At 60.6% G+C, this 17,232-nt stretch overlaps 1 protein-coding gene across 2 annotated transcripts in view; it reads right to left on the minus strand.

Moving 5' to 3' along the window:
* Positions 1 to 1,202: 1,202 nt before the first annotated feature.
* COL11A2 (collagen type XI alpha 2 chain) overlaps positions 1,203 to 17,232 on the minus strand; it is a 28,300-nt gene continuing 12,270 nt past the window's right edge. For both annotated transcript variants that reach the window (XM_007186911.2, XM_007186912.2), the window contains 51 exons: positions 17,120 to 17,173; positions 16,959 to 17,012; positions 16,727 to 16,780; positions 16,488 to 16,541; positions 16,351 to 16,395; positions 16,174 to 16,227; positions 15,708 to 15,752; positions 15,467 to 15,520; positions 15,229 to 15,273; positions 15,073 to 15,126; positions 14,786 to 14,830; positions 14,500 to 14,553; positions 14,326 to 14,370; positions 14,150 to 14,203; positions 13,681 to 13,788; positions 12,605 to 12,658; positions 12,276 to 12,329; positions 12,132 to 12,176; positions 11,994 to 12,047; positions 11,827 to 11,871; positions 11,635 to 11,688; positions 11,482 to 11,535; positions 11,202 to 11,255; positions 10,702 to 10,809; positions 10,466 to 10,555; positions 10,245 to 10,298; positions 9,932 to 10,039; positions 9,693 to 9,800; positions 9,497 to 9,550; positions 9,341 to 9,394; positions 9,050 to 9,157; positions 8,771 to 8,824; positions 8,466 to 8,519; positions 8,184 to 8,237; positions 7,987 to 8,040; positions 7,535 to 7,642; positions 7,088 to 7,141; positions 6,871 to 6,924; positions 6,701 to 6,754; positions 6,104 to 6,157; positions 5,725 to 5,832; positions 5,577 to 5,630; positions 5,381 to 5,434; positions 5,043 to 5,150; positions 4,836 to 4,889; positions 4,493 to 4,528; positions 4,238 to 4,291; positions 3,858 to 4,125; positions 3,185 to 3,297; positions 2,612 to 2,818; positions 1,203 to 1,879 (listed from right to left, as the gene is read on the minus strand). In XM_007186911.2, the coding sequence (XP_007186973.2) occupies positions 1,739 to 1,879; positions 2,612 to 2,818; positions 3,185 to 3,297; positions 3,858 to 4,125; positions 4,238 to 4,291; positions 4,493 to 4,528; positions 4,836 to 4,889; positions 5,043 to 5,150; positions 5,381 to 5,434; positions 5,577 to 5,630; positions 5,725 to 5,832; positions 6,104 to 6,157; positions 6,701 to 6,754; positions 6,871 to 6,924; positions 7,088 to 7,141; positions 7,535 to 7,642; positions 7,987 to 8,040; positions 8,184 to 8,237; positions 8,466 to 8,519; positions 8,771 to 8,824; positions 9,050 to 9,157; positions 9,341 to 9,394; positions 9,497 to 9,550; positions 9,693 to 9,800; positions 9,932 to 10,039; positions 10,245 to 10,298; positions 10,466 to 10,555; positions 10,702 to 10,809; positions 11,202 to 11,255; positions 11,482 to 11,535; positions 11,635 to 11,688; positions 11,827 to 11,871; positions 11,994 to 12,047; positions 12,132 to 12,176; positions 12,276 to 12,329; positions 12,605 to 12,658; positions 13,681 to 13,788; positions 14,150 to 14,203; positions 14,326 to 14,370; positions 14,500 to 14,553; positions 14,786 to 14,830; positions 15,073 to 15,126; positions 15,229 to 15,273; positions 15,467 to 15,520; positions 15,708 to 15,752; positions 16,174 to 16,227; positions 16,351 to 16,395; positions 16,488 to 16,541; positions 16,727 to 16,780; positions 16,959 to 17,012; positions 17,120 to 17,173 (3,654 nt within the window). In that variant the 3' untranslated portion in view covers positions 1,203 to 1,738. The remainder of the gene's footprint in view (positions 1,880 to 2,611; positions 2,819 to 3,184; positions 3,298 to 3,857; positions 4,126 to 4,237; positions 4,292 to 4,492; positions 4,529 to 4,835; positions 4,890 to 5,042; positions 5,151 to 5,380; positions 5,435 to 5,576; positions 5,631 to 5,724; positions 5,833 to 6,103; positions 6,158 to 6,700; positions 6,755 to 6,870; positions 6,925 to 7,087; positions 7,142 to 7,534; positions 7,643 to 7,986; positions 8,041 to 8,183; positions 8,238 to 8,465; positions 8,520 to 8,770; positions 8,825 to 9,049; positions 9,158 to 9,340; positions 9,395 to 9,496; positions 9,551 to 9,692; positions 9,801 to 9,931; positions 10,040 to 10,244; positions 10,299 to 10,465; positions 10,556 to 10,701; positions 10,810 to 11,201; positions 11,256 to 11,481; positions 11,536 to 11,634; positions 11,689 to 11,826; positions 11,872 to 11,993; positions 12,048 to 12,131; positions 12,177 to 12,275; positions 12,330 to 12,604; positions 12,659 to 13,680; positions 13,789 to 14,149; positions 14,204 to 14,325; positions 14,371 to 14,499; positions 14,554 to 14,785; positions 14,831 to 15,072; positions 15,127 to 15,228; positions 15,274 to 15,466; positions 15,521 to 15,707; positions 15,753 to 16,173; positions 16,228 to 16,350; positions 16,396 to 16,487; positions 16,542 to 16,726; positions 16,781 to 16,958; positions 17,013 to 17,119; positions 17,174 to 17,232) is intronic.

Genomic DNA, 17,232 nt, shown 5'->3' on the forward strand with positions numbered 1-17,232 from the left:
GTCGTAATCAGGAGGCCCTGAAAGAAGTCTTCAACTCCTGCCAGGACGGGCGGGAGGCAGGATGTGCTGTGTGAGGATGGGAAGCCCAGGAGCTGCCAAGAATGCCCGGCTGTGCAGCCAGCCCTGAACAGAGGAGACACCTGACCCAGAGGGCTCGGAGCTGCTGAATAAACCCCGAGAGGGGCCGCCGGCGGGCGGCACGGAGTCGGAGGAGACACTGGGCGAGGATTATGCATCTTGACACGGCACAAAGCCTGGAGTAATGTAGACCCTAATACACACAAGCATGAGGGGCCCCAGCCGCAGCCCTGGCTTTTTATGGCAGGACATGCAAGCCTGTACCAAAGGGACTGGGCGGTAAACGCTGTCGTGAAAGTGAGCCTCAGTCTCATCTGCAAACAGTTCAGGCTAGACATCTAAGGCTCCTTCCAGCCCTGAGGTCCCTAAAGCTGGGGGGTGATGGGGTGTTTGAGGTGAAACCAGGGAGGGCACGCACACCCTCACACCGAACCAATCCAGCTCCAGCGTCAGGCAGAACCCTGGACCCCCACCTGCTGTCACTGGGGGATCCGTTTGAGATTCTGAACTCGTATGCCAGGCTTTATGAACTCTCTCTGCACCCTAACACCCCAGCTGGACAGGCCCTCCAGGAAATAGGGATTAAGCCATTCATTTCTGGTAACAGCTCAGCCGGGAAGAAGGGGCGCCGCTGGATGAGAGTGGGGGTGGGGATTGAAATAACAACACAAGCACCACACACATACACCCCAGCAGGAGACAATCACATTTTTTAACCGTCAGTCAGAATGGACGCAGGTCATAGTGCTAGACAAGGCCCTGGGAGTCCCATCCAGATGCTGCACATTAACCCTTTAATTGCAGGATCAGAGAAGGTGAGGGGGCACCCAGGGGAGGGATGGGGGTGGCCAGGATGGCAATGGTGTACTGGCGGGGCTCAGGGCCACGGCGATTTCCCAGCTAACGTGGAAGAATTTCAATAGTTCAACAGTCTGCTGACCGCAGGCCCTGCACACACCCCTCACTGTTCCATTTCTCCCCTGAGGGACTGGCCTGGTCCCCAAGTAGCAGGCATTCCTGCGAGCCCCAGACCAAGTGAAAGACAGCAGGCATGCGGGTCGCGGAGCCAAACACCTGGTAGGTAGAGATGAGCGAGCCCCACCCTGGGCAGAGAGAGGCAGAGCCCTGAGACAAAGGAGACCATGTATTACAACGTTCACAGTGGGTGCTGCAGGTGGGGTGTGAGGGAGGCGGGGTTCGGCCCCCAACCCCCCACAGTCTCTGAGGAGAGCCCTGAGGCAAAGATGAGGGTGCCAGGCTCACCCCTGGAGAGCCCTGTCTCCAAAGTCCGCTGATTTTTGTTGGCATTTCTCTCTTTATCTTTTTTGTCATTTTGTTTTCCACTCTTTAAATAATTAATATAATTACTTTTAAATACAAAATACACAGTGTCCTTTCTCTTCCACGTGTTTGGGGTGATTGGGAGGTAAATTTTAAATAAGGGTCTCAGCTGTCGAACAGGGCACAGGCTCCAAGTGGGAGGGCCGCGAGCCCTAGGTGCACCCCTCCCCTGCACTGCCCCTGACTGGGGGCTCTCGGTGCCCTGGCCCAAGGCCCCCTAGATGGCGAGGAGCCCTTCTGCGAGGTGGCACAGAGCCGATGCTGTGGGATTCCAGGTGGGCCTGGTGTCGATGCACAGGGTCAGACAGAGGAGAAAGTCTTAGCCCATGAAGCAGACAGGCCCCAGCAGCACCCCTCCCCGCCTCGGGGGGGCCCCCAGGTCTGAGAAGGAGGCGTCCAGCACTGGCAGCTGCTCCAGTACAGGTGTTCGAACCTCCAGCACCGTCCGGCCTTGCTGGGTCTTGAGGGGGAGACACCAGAGTGAGAGTGAGCATGGGGGAGGCACACAGGGCCCGCGGACACCCCAACCTCAGGCCCAGGCTCTCCGCTCCTTCAAGTGCCCTGAGATGCTGTTCCTCTCATCTGTGTCCCATGTTCAGACTTTGCTAAATTTTCTTCCTAAAGTTTCTTCCAGAGAGTCAGGCTTGGGAAAGCTGGGAAGGTTGTGCATGTGTGTGTGCATGCACACGCATGCAGTCTTGAGCCAGTCTGAGCAGCTTTGGGTTTGCCTTTGAGATTATTTGTCTGTAGTGGTTGTGTGAGCCTGTGTGACTCCACGGGGATGTGTGTACATGTGCTTGTGGGTGTAAGTGTGTGATGACAGCTGACACAATTCCACGTGTGTGTACCTGTGTGACCCTTTCCAGGAGACTCTGGGGATGTATATACGGATTGGGGGTGTCCATGTGCCCTTCCATGGGGAGGGGGCATTGTTTATACCCCGTGTGTGCAGAGGGCAACCTGTGTAACTGTGCTTACAAGCCTGCATGACCCACTCTGGAGACACTGCCATGTGCACACAGGTGACACCCACCTTCCATCCTTCCATCCTTCCATCCTTCCTGCCCTTCCTGACACCAGGAAGCTGGCCTCCTCCTGCTCTCCCCGAGCGCCCCTGCCCAAAGGGTCTTCCTACCGCCTCCTCCAGCCTGAGTCTGGGACCCGCCCCCACCCAGCTCTCCCTGGTTCCCACCTGACAGCCATCTCTGAATTCCTTGACGTAGGGGCTGGTCTCCGGGCTCAGCTCATCCTCATTGGCCCCTCGGAGCTTCAGGGGGCCATCCCAGACCTCCCCAGAGCAGGGGTATGAGATGTTCTGGTGGGCTGAGACGCTGAGCAGCCGCAGGAAGGTGAGCTGGACCACACCGACTGGGGAGCCTTCGGAGTCCACGTAAGAGAACTGGCAGGAGAGAGGGCTGTAGTCAAGGATGGACACGGGCCTGCAGAGCAGCTACAGAAGCAGGGCGGCTGAGCCAGGGTCATGGGTGGGAAATGGGTGGGAGGAAAGGGCTGGGGGAGAAATAAGGGGCCGGGGTGGAACCAGGGGATAAATAAAAGGCAGACAGACTTTTGTCTTAGGTTGTCAGGGGAAGGAGATGAAGTGAGCATCAGAAGACTGGTGAGAAGGAACGGAATAAGAGAAGAGTCAGCAGGCTCTGCAGGGTCAAAGGTCAGGGAACTTGTCACACAAACCCAGAAACCACTAGGCCCAGAGGGGGGCTCCACTGTGGTGCAAGGGACAGGGCAGTCAGAGGCCAGATCTCACCTGCGTGACATCATCCCTGGGCGTCACACAGGTTTCCCCTCCTGCCGTAAAGTTGCAGAAAACCCGGAAGGCATCCCGAGCACAGCCCTGGTTGGGGTCAACCCAGTACTCTCCTGTCGAGTGGCAGGGAGGGTCAGGGCCCCCGAGGTCTTGGACCCAAGATGCTCTTTGCCCCACTTCCCTCCCACTGCTCCAACCAGCCGCCCCCACGTGCCCTCCGACACCCAGTCCTCCGTTCCCCCACCAGACCCCCAGAACACAGCTCTGGTTTCCCGCATCACCTTATGCCCCTGTCCGTCTCTGCCTCCCCTCCCCCCAGCAGCACCCCCAGGCTAGCAAATGGAGGGGGTAGGAGCACTGACACCCTCACGCTGGTCCAACGTGTGGCTGTAGGCTTGCACACGTGTCTGTGTGCGTAAATGCCAGCATGTGTGTCCACGAGTCTATGCTTATCAATTCCTGTAGACCCCGAGCAGGTAACGAGCTGATGAGCCTGGTAGGACCATGTCAGTTGCTACATACGGAAATACCTCTGACCCAGTTGGTAAAGAGCTGCTGCTCCAAGCCCCTCCACCCTCACCCCCACCCCACAGCTTCCCCAAGCCTCCCCCGACATCCATCCTGCTTGTTTACGTCCACACGGTTGTTCACATGTCGTGTCCCTGGCACTGACCGTCAGGCAGCTCTGGGTGGCAGAGCTTCAGGTCCTGGCAAGTGCGAGCGGGGCTGTCCTGGGTCCCCGTCGGCCGCCTCATCTGCTCAATCTCCTCCCGCAGGGAGTCCAGGGAGCCAAAGATCTCCTCCAGCCCCCCAGGACTGCCCGGGGCCCCCCCAGTTGGCACGGCCTCATCTTCCTGCATCAGCTGGCTTCCATCCACTGAGCGCCGAGTCTTCTTGGGCATCTGGATGGGCAGGGGCTGGATCACCTCGCCGGGGGGACCCTGGTGGAGGGAAGGGCAGAGAGGGCAAGAGACAGGTCAGGGTGAGGGCCATGCGGAGAAACACCCAGACAGAGGGGGACCGTCAGAAAAGCAGGACCTGACACTGACTCACCGGGTGTCCTGGAGGGCCCTGGACGCCCTTCTCTCCCTTAGGTCCGGCTGGGCCCTGCCAAGGGAGTCAATGAAGTCATGGAGGGGTCAAGAGGTCAAGAATGCAATCAAGGTCACAGAAGGGTCAAATCAGTCTCTGGGCTGGGAATGAGGGGCTCCGCTGGCAGGGAGTATGTTTGTCTTGAAGAGACAGTGTCAAGTCCACCTATGGAGGGCTGGGGGGAGGGAAGGTCAGAGCTGGCTTGGGGTCACTCACTGTGGCTCCTTTGGCTCCTTTGGGGCCAGCAGGTCCCTGTGAAACGAGGAACAAGAAAGAGATGGTCACCACAGGGGAAGATCAGAACAAGGAGAATTGGAGAGGCAAGGTCATGAGTTCACAGGACCCTGGAGCCATCACAAGAGGAGCAGGCATGGGGGACATGGGGACATTCGGGAGGCCCTGGAAGGACAGGAGTGGAAACACTGAAGGTGTAGGAACATATGGGGGACACGGGGGCCTATGAGTGTTATGCTGGCATTGTCATGGAAGCTAGTGGGAGATTATGGAGGGGGGCAGTGGGGTTTAGAGGACTGAGTTGAGGAACAGATGGGGTACTCACAGGGAGGCCAGGGGACCCTCCAGGACCAATAGGGCCAGATGCTCCTGGGATGCCCTAGGAAAGGGAGGGGCCTGGTTCAACTGGGTCCTCCTCCCCTCCCCCTCCCTCACCCCACAGCTGAGTATCCACCCCCCACCCTCCCACACCCCCATGAATCCCCACCCTCACCCCACCCTCAGACCTCCCAAGACCACGCCCTCTACTCACCGTCTCCCCCTTTGGCCCTGTGGATCCCTGAGGACCAGGAAGCCCTCGATCACCCTTCTCTCCCTGCTCCCCCGGGGGGCCAATCAGTCCAATGAGACCTGGGTGACCCTGGAAAAGGGGCCAGGTGGTCAGGGGGATGCATAGAGGAGACACATGAATGGGGAGAAGGAGAACCACAGGGGTCAGAGCCCAGAAGACAAGAGAGGGACTTGGGCCGGGTCTGAGGAAAGAGCAGGGGCTGCCACGGTCCTGACTGAGGAAGGGCTCCCCAAGAGCACAAGGCCCCCCGGAGGTTTCAGGGGTGAGGCTGAGACACCTGGCTATGTGCGGTCACTCACCTTCTCTCCCTTGGCCCCAGCATCGCCCCGGAGGCCAGGAAGCCCTGGGGGTCCCTGTGGGGAGACAGGAAGTCACTCTCTCCTGGGGGAGGTGGGACCACACTCACCCCCCACCACTTCCCACTTCCTCCAAGGCTGGATGCCCACTGCCCCAGGGACCCCCCCCGACCCCCCCCACCTATCCACAGTCACTCACCACAGGGCCTGGAGGCCCAGCCTGGCCTGTGGCCCCGGGACGGCCTTGCTGACCCTGCAGATTTGAGGGGACCACGGGGATCAGGAAGAGTGTCCCCACACCGTGCGCCTCCCCCTCCCCAGCCAAGCCTCTCTGCTCCATGACTCACCACTGAACCCGGGAGCCCCCGCAGACCATCAGGACCAGGTTTTCCTGCTGGGCCTGCAGGACCCACAGGGCCTGTCTTTCCCGGGGCGCCCACAGCACCAGGATCCCCCTGAAACACACCCAAAAAAGTGTCCTGAAGGGCAGAGGAGGGGGTGTGGCTGGGGGCAGGGGGTCCAAGGTGGACGGGGGTGAGGCAGGGAGGAGGGGTCAAACCCCAGGGACCCCTGGGGCAGGGACAAGTATAGGGAACCCTGTCCCCACAGGGGGCTCGGCGTGGAGATGGTGGATGTGGGGGAGGCATTTGGAGGCTGAAGTGTGAGGACCAAAAGGGTGGAAAGATGGAAGGGATGTTCCAGCATCCAGGGCTGCGTCTCCCTCACCTTGGCTCCCTTCTCTCCTTGTCGCCCCTCAGGACCAGGCGCACCAGCAGGTCCCTGCAGGTGGAGGCGGCAGTGAATAGCCAGGCTCACCTCTCTCCCCCTCGCTGTCCTCCTGGTGCACACACACACACGTGTACACACACACACACGTGTGTACACACACACACACACACACATACCTGCGCATGCACAGGCACAGTCGCAGAGGCCGACTCACAGATGGGAGAGCCGGTACAGCTGTATCAGCTGTTAAAATACTGAGTAGTTCTGTGCATTTGGTGAAGAGCCTCTTGCCCACACACCACCAGCAAAAACAGGGTTAATCCCTGACCCAGCAGGGACCTCCCCAGGAAAGCCAGCCCCTTCCCTCCGTGTCCATTCTGACTGGTTGTTACACAACACCACCCCTGGCAAGAACAGACAGAATATACAGCAACAAATATACACAGCACGCTTACGAACACAAATGGTCACACACATACACACCTCACCCAAGGACAACCGGCACACCAGGCGTCTCCCTCCACATCCCACCTGCCCCTGCCCCAACTGCCATCCAGCCTGCCCCGCAAGGTCCCAGGAGACCACCTCACTTACCCTCTTTCCAAGCGGTCCAGGAGGCCCATTCTCCCCAGTGGGACCAGGGGATCCCTATGGAGGGAGGAAGAGTGGTGGGTGAGGGACCCCTCAGGCATAGGGCATAGTGGAGGAGAAACAGGGCTGAGGGCCTGGGCTCAGTGGTGGGGTAGGGGTCACCGGGCACTCACAGGCTGTCCTGGCTCTCCATCTTCTCCGCGGTCACCCTTAGCACCATCCTGGCCCTGCAGGGATGAAGCAAGGTCAGAGGGGGCCCCTGACCTGGTTGGCATCACCCCCCCAAACTGCCAATCCTCCCATCCCTCCACCTGCCCTACCATAACCCCGGTTCCCACGCCCATGCCCATCGGCCACACAGAGCCCCTCCCCTCCCCAGGTAAGACTCACCCGAGGGCCACCTTCTCCAGGAGGGCCAGGGTCACCAGGAAAGCCAACAGGACCCTGATCCAGAGGGAAACCAAGGGTCAGGGTCACAGCCCCCTAAGCCCACCCAGGGCCAACACAGACCCCCATGGCCACATGCCACACTCCCCCTCTCTACAGGCAGTGCCCACCTGCACCACTTAGGAAGAGGGTCTCTGGCACCCCCTTTTCCCCACCTCCTGCACTGCCTGCCCTCTAAGGCTTTCAGGTTATTAACTAGGGTTTCTCTCACTTTCTCTCTGGATCCCAGACCCCGTACATCCCTCCCAGGAGACCCCCTTCGCAAAGCCTTCCTCCCAGGCATCTCCCACACTCTTGGGCTCCCCAAACTCCAAGATCCTCACACTCACACCCATATCCCCAGATCTCCATTCACAGGGGCCTCCTCGCAGCCCCTCCCCCCAAACTCACAGGGTTCCCTTTGGGGCCATCATCACCGGTGGGGCCCTTAGGCCCTGGTGGTCCCGCCTCTCCTGGCTGCCCCGACTCTCCTTTCTCCCCACGTTCCCCGCGTGGACCCTAGAGGATGAGCAGAGGTTACAGATGGTCCCAAAGGGGGTCCCAAAGATCAAAGATCCAGCCCGTGCTTCTAAGAAAGCTTCAGCCTCCCCCTCGTGCCTCGCTGACATCGGGGTGCACACAGAAAGTCAAGCCCATGGTGGGAGTCCCTGGCCCCTCTTCGCTTCAAGGAAAGGGGGACAGAGCCCACCGGGATCCAGGGACCAGGCCTCACGGAGAATGACCGGGAGCACAGACTCATGGGCTGCGCAGGAGTTCCAGCTCCAGGAGGTCACAGGAAAGGTGGGGGTGGGATTGAGGGGGTGAAGGGGATTGCAGAGCAGGGCCTCAGAACTACCACTCACCTTGACCCCTGGCTCGCCCTGGACTCCCGGAGATCCTGGCTCTCCTGGCTCCCCCTGCAAGGAGATTGCAGTCAAAAACCTCCACCTCCCCCCCAAAAAAATCCTGATATTCCCCCTCACTCTCTTTTGACCCCCCCAAAATTGGCAAAAGTCCAACCCTCATCCCCCCAGACCATCTATGTACCCCTTCCCAGTACCTTCTCTCCAGGGGGACCCAGGTTCCCAACACCTCCAGGGGGACCTTGTGGACCCTGGAAGAGGAATAGAAATAGGGATCATTGCTTATGGGAGGGGGTGCCATGAGGGGGCAGAGCCTGGAGGAGGGCCTGAGGTCAGAGCAGTGAGACAGTGGGAGACCTTCCCAGGGTCCACTGGCTTCTCTTGGCATCTGAGATGAGACTAGAGTTTACTGTCTGGGGAAAGGGAGGCAGAGGACTGGCCACACTGATCTGGAGGGACAAGGGGCCAAGAGGACTCACATCGGCTCCATTGGGTCCAGCTGGGCCTCGAGGTCCTGGGGGCCCGGGTGGTCCCTGGAGAAAAGATACACGTGATGGGAAGGGAAGTGAGAGAAAGCGAGCCGTGGATGCACGTGAGTGGTGGAGGGTTAGGGAGGCAGAGGTCCTGGCGGGGAGGGAGGCAGCCAGGCCAGGGAATGGCATGCAGGGAGCTGGGAGTCAGCGGCAGTGGGCTGCTGGGGTGGGGGCTGGATGAGCAGGGGTGTGCCTAGCGGGTGGGGCTGGAATCAGTTGGGATCACACCCTATTAATGGGGTCCCACTCACCATAGGGCCCACGTCTCCTGTTTCTCCCTTCTCCCCCGAGGGGCCTGGCAAACCCTGCGCAGGTGTACACAGCACAGACCCAGGTGACCAAACCACCTGGAGCACAGCCCTCGGCAGAGGGGTCCCCCCCCACCCAGATCCCACATACCCCCCACCACCCAGTCCTCTGCCCCCACCTCCCCAGACCTCCTTTGTCAGCAGGGGGCTAGGGGGTCTGGGGAGGACATGAGCTCCAGTGTGACCCCGCCTCTCAGCCCCTGTCTCCACCCCCCAACTCACCTGTAGACCAATGGGTCCTGGGGGCCCATTGAATCCTCTGGTTCCCTCATCACCTTTGGCTCCAAAGTGTCCCTGGGGACCCCGAGCTCCAGGCTCCCCATCTGCCCCCTGAGGTGGGAGGAGGGCAGGACAAGGACACAAAGATGGTCGTGGGTCAGGTGTGTTCTAGCCACAAGCCCCACACAGAGCCAGGCACCAGGCCTGGAGCGCCCCCACTCCCACCCCCAACCCCAAGGGCAGAGGGAAACTGAGGGTGGAATCAAGGCTGCAGACAGGACATCGGTCACTCACTGCGGCTCCAGGCTGCCCCACGGGACCAATGGGTCCAGGGGGTCCAGGAGGGCCCTGGGGGAGAAAGAAGAGTCAGAGATGCCAAGACAAGAGGAGAGACCAGGTGGAAATGAGGTTAAAGGCCAGAGGTGAAAAGTCAAAGGAATGGACACTTACATGTTCCCCCTTGTTCCCTTTAGTGCCCTTCTGTCCGGGGTCTCCCACCTCACCCTGGGGGTAGAAAGCAGGTGGGACGTTAGAGAAAGGAGTGGGTAGGGTGGGGAGAATAAGCAGACAGGGATTGCGGGCCATGCCCAGACCAGCGATCTCATGGGGAAAGAAGACTGAGTCCAGGGTCTGTGGGCTCCCTCACCTTGTCTCCATCCTCTCCTGCCATGCCCGGGGGACCAGCAGGGCCAGGAAGCCCCACGGGACCCTGTACCCCATCGCGGCCAGTCGGACCGATGGGGCCCTTCTCACCCTGTGAGAAATGAAGGAAGGAGTCATGACCCAGAGATGGGTGTCCCCCTCAAACACCCCTACAGGAAATCCCCCGTAACCCATCAGCTCACAGACCCCTCCCCAGCATCTCCCCAGGGACCCCACACTCACCGGAACGCCTTTCTCTCCTGCTGCTCCAGGGGGACCTTGCGGCCCTGGGCGCCCTGGGGGGCCAATGGGTCCCCCAGATCCTGCTGCACCTCGCTCCCCAGGAGAGCCCTGAGACAGGAGATAGAGTCAGACCCCTCCCAAGGAAGAAACCACAGCCCACCTACACCAGAGGACCACTGACCATGGTTCCCAGGAGAAGAGCCCAACATCAGATGCCTTATGGCTGACCCTGCCCGGTGCCGCAGCCCCGCCAAAATCCAGATGCCGCACCGCATCCTTCCTCCCCTCTGCCCCCCAGGGACCCCAGACTTACTGCAGGGCCAGGGGGACCAGCCGGACCTTCATTTCCCTTCAAACCAAGTCCGCCCTATGAACCAGAGATCAGAGGCAACAGACATGAGACAGGAAGGGGGGACATGGGGTCCAGGAGATATGCGGGGAAGGATGGGGGGGGAGACGGGAGTAGGGTGACGCTGAGGGGTGCCGGGAAGCCTGGTGACTTATTACAGGCAGCCAGGTTGGAGTCACACTCACAGCAGTGCCAGGGAGGCCTCTTTCTCCCGGGAAGCCCCTCAGACCAGCGGGACCATCCTTCCCTGGGGCCCCAGGGGGCCCAGGATCACCCTAAAAGGAAACAGAGGTGATGAGCCACTGCCACACTCCCAAATTGGGCAGAGAGATCTCTATTCCCTCAAATCCCCATTTGCCTGTTCTCTTAGGCACCCCAACCCTAGACCCCCAAGTTCCCCCCTGCCGGGCCCCTTACTGACCTTTGTCCCTTCTTTTCCAGCTGTTCCAGTGAGTCCCTGCTCTCCAGGGGGTCCCGGGGGGCCTGGGTGACCTCGCTCCCCCATGGGCCCGGTTTCTCCTGCGGCTCCCTGGGAAAGAGACAGAGAGACTCCAATCTCAGAGCTTTCACCTCACTCTGTCCACCTTAAAGTTTCCCTTAGAACCCCTTCATGTCTGCCCCAAAGCTCCTGGGAAATTCCCGGAGCTCTCCTAGGCCTCCGCTCTGGTTTTCATTCCCCAGTGTGGAGTAACCATACCACCTGGTGTCCCTGAGGGGACCTTCCTCTTCTCCAAGATGCTAGAAGATGAGAACTGGTTCAGGAAACAGACTGAAATTTGGGATCCCTGCTCCAAATCCCAGCCCCAGGGGCCCAGCTCAGGCAAAGGAGGGGCAGGGGCCCGTGACCGGGAAAAGGGAGAAGAGAGGCAGATAGACTAACTCCAGGGTCTGGGGTCCTTTCTCTCCAGGGAGCAGGCATACCTGGGGTCCCACCACTCCTGGGGGGCCAGGGGGGCCGGTCTTCCCTTGGAAACCCTGAGAGAGGAAGAGAGGAGAGGGCAGTCAGAACACACAGTCAGGCGTGGACATTGTGGCACGGAACCCAGGCTCCCGGAGGGAGGGCAGGGTCACCAGCAAGTCCTTGGCTGTGGTCTGAGCAGCGCCGAGATGCGCTCCACTCAGCCAGGAGAACCTTCCCAGCGGGACTTCCGGACAGGACAGCTCGGGAGTGAGGGTCTGAAGAGGCCGGGGCACCACTTACCACTTCTCCTCTCTGGCCTGGGTGTCCCGGCAGCCCATCCTTCCCAGGGGGGCCCTGGAAGAGGTTCAGATGTCAGGTGAGCTCTAGGCTGGGAAGGGGGATGGGGAAGGATTCACAGAACCAAGGCGGGTCAGAGGTCAGAGGTCAGCTTACTGGAGGTCCTTTGGGGCCAGGAAATCCGTTGGGGCCCTGAGGTCCAGGGAGACCCTAGAGACAAAGCTGGGTTGAGTCAGGAGAATGGGGAGGGGTGCTGGGCAAGGGGCCTCTCCCTGCAGTGAGAGGGAGCCGGCCCCACTCCGGCTCCCTGGGGAGCGCTGGGGAACAGGGGGCTCAAGCCACACTCACCCTCTCTCCGGGGGGCCCGTGGGGGCCATCACCACCCGATGTTCCCTGTGGGGGAAACAGTCAGAGAGTGAGAGGAGCTGCTTTCTAGCCAACCCTGCGGCCAGAGGAGTTGAGGGCAGCTGGGCTACAGGGCAGAGGGGGGGATGAGCCCTGCCAAGACCACCAACCTTAGCTCCAGACTTCCCAGTGGCACCTCGGGGTCCCCGCTGACCCCGTGGACCCTAGAGAGAGGACAGGGGAGCTGTCAGAAAAGCCCCAAAGCACCTCTTTGGATCTTGAGCCGCACGTCTCTCCCCTGCACTCACCGTGGGGCCACGTTCTCCCCGAGGCCCTGATTTCCCTGACAGGCCCTGGTGGGAACAAAGTGGAGACAACACATCACCCAGGGCGTGAGGCCCCCGCTCCCAGAGCTGCCCCTCCCTCTGCGCACCCACCCTTCCCCAGCTTACACGGGCTCCCTTCTCTCCACTGGCTCCAGGAAAACCAGGAAATCCCAGAGACCCCTGGTGAGGATGGAGGAGGGGAAAAATTGACACGTCACAAAAGGGGAGGGCCAAGGAAGGGCCAAGGTGGGTCAGGAGAGGTGGTGGAAGCAGCAGGGTGGGAGATTCGGGCTCTGCCAATAACTAGTGCTTCTGGCCTCTGTTCCCTCATCTGTAGAATGGGGGTGGGCTAAATTCTCTCTAGGGTCCCCCGCTGCTCTGTCAGTCTGTGCTTCCTGTAATTAGGGGTCAGGGAAGGGAAAAGGAGGAGGGGCACATGCGGGGCAACGAATCACCTTGGGACCCTGGCGTCCGGGGTAGCCAGGCAGACCAGGAACACCCAGCTTGCCCTGTGGATGGACAGGGCGCGATCAGGAGCGAGAGGAGCCACGGATGCCACTCCATCCCTGGAGATCCCAACCCTCAGAGATGGGGGCCAGCCCCCACCCAGCAAACCCCCAGCCCCTGGCCCCTCATTTCCCACCTCCCAGGATGCCTGGCTTTTGTAACCTCTCCTTGCTGAGAGTGGATTTTCCCCAAACTCTAGGGCTGGAATCTCACCTCCCCTGTGTCTTAAAATCTGCAGCTCAAGTCCTGCAGGCGCTGTGATCCAGCCCCTACCTACCTGTCAACCTCAGCCCCATCTTCCCAGCACACAGTCCTGCCCCAGCAAGACCGGCCCCCTTGCAGGCCCCCCAACCCCGCCTCACTCCTTGGCTCCACTCTGCACCACCCCGGGCCCCCCCCCACCAATCCACCCCTGCCCCCTGAGGCTTCAGGACCTGTCTTGCCAAGGCAGCTGTGGAGCGGAAGTGGGGAGCAGGGACTCTGCAGCCTGACTTTTGGGGCTCAAACCCTGGCTCTGGCCCTCACTGGCTGTGTGATGAACCAGTATCTAAACCTTCTGATGCTTCAGGACTGTAGTAGCGCCCACCCCACAGGACTGACAGGACAAGTTGTCACAGTGCTGGCACACGGTGAGGGCTTGGTGAGAGTTAGCTCTGAAGATGTCAGAGCTCACCTCCTCTCTGACTCTCTTCCTTCTCGGAATGCCTACTGCTCGGAGTCTGGACACATTTTCACTCTGCCCGGCACCTTCAGGTATCCTATGACGGCCTCTCTGCCCTGTCCCCATCAATCTGTTGTAAAGTCTTCACGACAGAGACTTTTCCTTGACTTCTTATGTATCCCCCCCTTCAACGCATCAGTGTCTAGGAGGCGCCATATACACAGAGAGGAGCATAATGCATGGTCACCTTTGATTGACTTGCAGACTTCAGCTGTCGGCACCCCACCCCAACCCTGATCCCAGCACCCCGGGCCCCATCCCCCTAGAGCATGTAGACCAGACCCCTCACACCCTCCCCGTCACCTTCTCGCCCATGAGCCCAGGGGGGCCAGGGTCTCCAGTGGGTCCAGTGCGTCCCTTCGGCCCCTCGGGACCATCCTCTCCCCTGGAACCAGGGACTCCAATCTCGCCCTGGGTGAGGGAGTTGGAGAGGTGAGTGATAGGGACTAGGGGAGGGGCTGAGCCCCGAGAGGAGAGGCAGGCCCCAGTGAGGCTGAGTGGGGTCGGTGGGGGTCCCCAAAGCTACTGCAGGACAGGGAGCCCCACAGGGGCAGGGAGAGTGTTGTGATTGGCGAGCTGGTGGGTCACAGAGCACGGGGTTGGGTTCCTGCTCAGATCAGGCTCTAGAGGGCGATCAGATCCTCTAAAGGGAGCCTGGAGATGAGGAGTCTGGGGTATTGGGGGGGTGAGGGGAAGGCTGGTAACTGGGGGCTCCAAAGGGGAGGATCATCAGCACTTAGAGTTGGGGGGCCAGTGTGGGGTTTCTACTCACCCTGTCACCTTTCACACCCATGTCACCTTTGAACCCAGGAAAGCCATCCTCGCCCTGAGAAAGATTGGGGTGAAAGGACACCACAGATGATGGAGGGAGGGGGTGAGGCAGAGATGGACAGAAAGGCTGGTGTGGGGCAGGTGGAGGGGCTGGGAAGTTAGGGGCGCATTGCTCACCTTTTCACCCTTGTGACCCTTCAGACCCCGAATTCCATCCACACCCTGGAATTAGAGTGGGGGATAGAGACCGAGAGATCAGGGGAGGAGGCTGGGCTGGCAGGACCAAGCTCCTGGGGCCCCAGCTGGCTCCCCTGACCCCAGCCTTTATCTCCCAGCCCAGTGGTTCATTACCTTGACGCCTCGAGGTCCTGGGTATCCCAGAGGACCCTGAGGTCCAGATGGACCCTGAAAAAAGACAGAGCGGCATCAATAAAGGGGTCTCAGGGTGTCACCATGGGGGCCCCCTAGGGGTGGGGGAAATGGAAGTTACAACATTGGAGTCTGGAGAGGGTTGAGGGGCATGGGACAAAGGACTGTCAGAGCTGCGTGACGAGATGAGGAAATCCCAAGGACTTGGAGGCCCAGGGCCTGGGTGGAGACCCCTCCAGGGGATGAGAGGAGGCGTGGAAGATCTCACCTGGTTTCCTTTGGTTCCAGGGGGACCTTCTTTGCCCGGGTGACCCTGGAGGTAGGAGAAGGAGAGCGTGACCACTGGCCCCTGTCACCTCCTGCACCCCTCCCTACACTTCTTCCACCCAAATGCCCCCCTGGGACCTAATGAAGCTGACCGACCATTGGCAGCACCACCAGTGACCTCCCAGTGCAAGGGACACACAGTATGGACACTCACTGAAGGTGCTTGAAAGTCATTCCCTGGGGTGGAAGGTCAAGGGGGATTTGTATTAAGAGGTGGGGGCCACTCACCGGGGGTCCATCTGAGCCAGGCATGCCAGGAAGCCCTGGTTTCCCTCGAGGACCCTGCAGGGAGATGAGGAGGCTCAGTCCCAGCCAGACATTTGGGGCCCACCCTACACCCCGCCTTGGCCCATCCACCATTCCCCCGATCACTTAGTCACTTACCTTCTCTCCATGAGGGCCGATGGCACCCTGGGGCCCAGGGAGACCCTAGACACAGGAGAGAGAAGTCACAGGGGCCCCCCCAGGGGTGGGCCGCTCTCTCCGCCAGCAGCCCCCATTCAGAGCATGAGCAGCAAAGGCTTGAGACTCTTCATTTCCTGTCCCCACCCGGGATCTGGCCCACTGTGGAAGCCCAGGGGAAATCGCTAAAGCTGGGGAGGGGATGGACAGGACCACTCACCTGGGTCCCAGGAGTGCCCTGTTGTCCAGGAGGTCCTGGCTCTCCCTGGGGTCCCTAGAAACACGCAACCAGGCAGGGGTCAGAAGGAGATGGTGACAGAACAAACAGGGCAGAGAGCCGAGTCCCAGCAGGGACAGCCGAGACGGCAGGCAGGGGGTTGAAATGGTGGCAAAGGGAACAGGACTTTGGCAGAGACCCCAGGGGCTAAGGGTCGGGTGGGGTCTCCATGCCCATCACTCACCAAGCTTCCTTTGGGACCATGGGGACCATCCATGCCTCGGACTCCCTGAAACACGAGAGGGGCATGAGCAGGCTGGAAGGCGGCCCTGGGCCCTGGAGGGACCTGTGGTTTCTGAGGCCAGGCCATCCCAGAGGGTGGGACGGGTCAGGCGCACAGCAGTTCATCCCAAACCTAAGCAAACACAGCCGGTCCGGATCCACAGGGCGTGGGGTTCTGGGGCCCTGGGGCTGTGGGTTTGTGGGGGTTTGTTTTGTTTTTCTTGAGGATTTTTTTTTTTTTTTTGGCTATGATGAGAGCCTTTGGTGCACTACAAGACATGGTCCCGCAAGGGCACCAGGGGCTGAAGGCTGAAGCAGGGCTAGGTGGGGGCCAGGGAGGAGGAGCCGGAGGGGAGGGAGGAGGGAGGCAGTCAGGGAAGGTGGAGAGAGGGAGACGCCAGGGTCAGAAGTCAGGGACAGTCACTTACCAGGGGCCCAGGAATCCCAGGTGGACCTTTGGGGCCAAGGAGACCTCGAGGTCCCTGCATTCAGGTGAGGGGAAGATAGGACCCGCGTGGGTGAGAGAAAACGTGTCCCTTTCATGCCCGCGTCCCTCCTCTGGCATCCCCAGGGCCACCCCCATCCCCAAACCCCTTGACACTCACCGACTCTCCAGGCAGCCCCCGAGGCCCAATCTCCCCGTCGTCTCCCTGGAGGAGGAGGACATGGTGAAGCAGGCTTAGCGTCCAGACCTCTCCCATACCCAGCCCCCGCCCCTGCCCCCGCCGTCCACAACACTTACCCGATCTCCATCCTCGCCGGGGGGCCCAGGAAGGCCCTGGGCACCAGTATCACCCTGGAAAATGGGTGAACAGGTAAGAGGGGGTGCAGAGCCCCCAACACAGGCAGACACTGACTGTCTTCAATTAACCAACCAATTTCCTTCACTGAGCTCCTGCTGGGACCCTCAGCCTCCTACCTCCCCTCCCCTCCACAGAAGATCTACCCCCTCATCACAACACACCACGCCCCTATACTCACCCTGTGTCCTTTCTCCCCAGGTAGCCCTGGGAGGCCATCAAATCCTCGGTCACCCTGGGGAGAAGAGGGGCAGCCCAGGTGAGGTCCCAGTCCCTTTCCCACCCCACCCCTCTCTACTGTGTCCTGAGTAGGGAGGGGCTGCTTCATGGGGGTACTCGGTTATCCCTAAAAACAAACGAGCTCAGGTGGGGCTGGGAGTTATGGGTGTCAGAGAGGGGCCCAAACCTGTTACCTTCACTCCAGGTTCCCCAGGCATCCCTCGGGCTCCATCAGCACCCGCTCGGCCCTGGCGGTGCAGGGGAGGTGTCAGAGCCAGCGGGGGCACAGTCCTCCACACCCCATGCCCTGTCTCCCATCCCCCACCCACACCCATCCTACCCCCAGGTCACTCACCCTTCGCCCAGCCTTGCCAGGGGGGCCCATGAGGCCCTGAGGTCCTCTGGGGCCCTGGGAGGGAGAGGCAGGGGCAGGGTTAGTGGGTATAGACAGAGGGGGGGGCACTGGTT

The sequence above is a fragment of the Balaenoptera acutorostrata genome, chromosome 10, assembly GCF_949987535.1.
Source record: "Balaenoptera acutorostrata chromosome 10, mBalAcu1.1, whole genome shotgun sequence".
Taxonomy (NCBI): Eukaryota; Metazoa; Chordata; class Mammalia; order Artiodactyla; family Balaenopteridae; genus Balaenoptera; species Balaenoptera acutorostrata.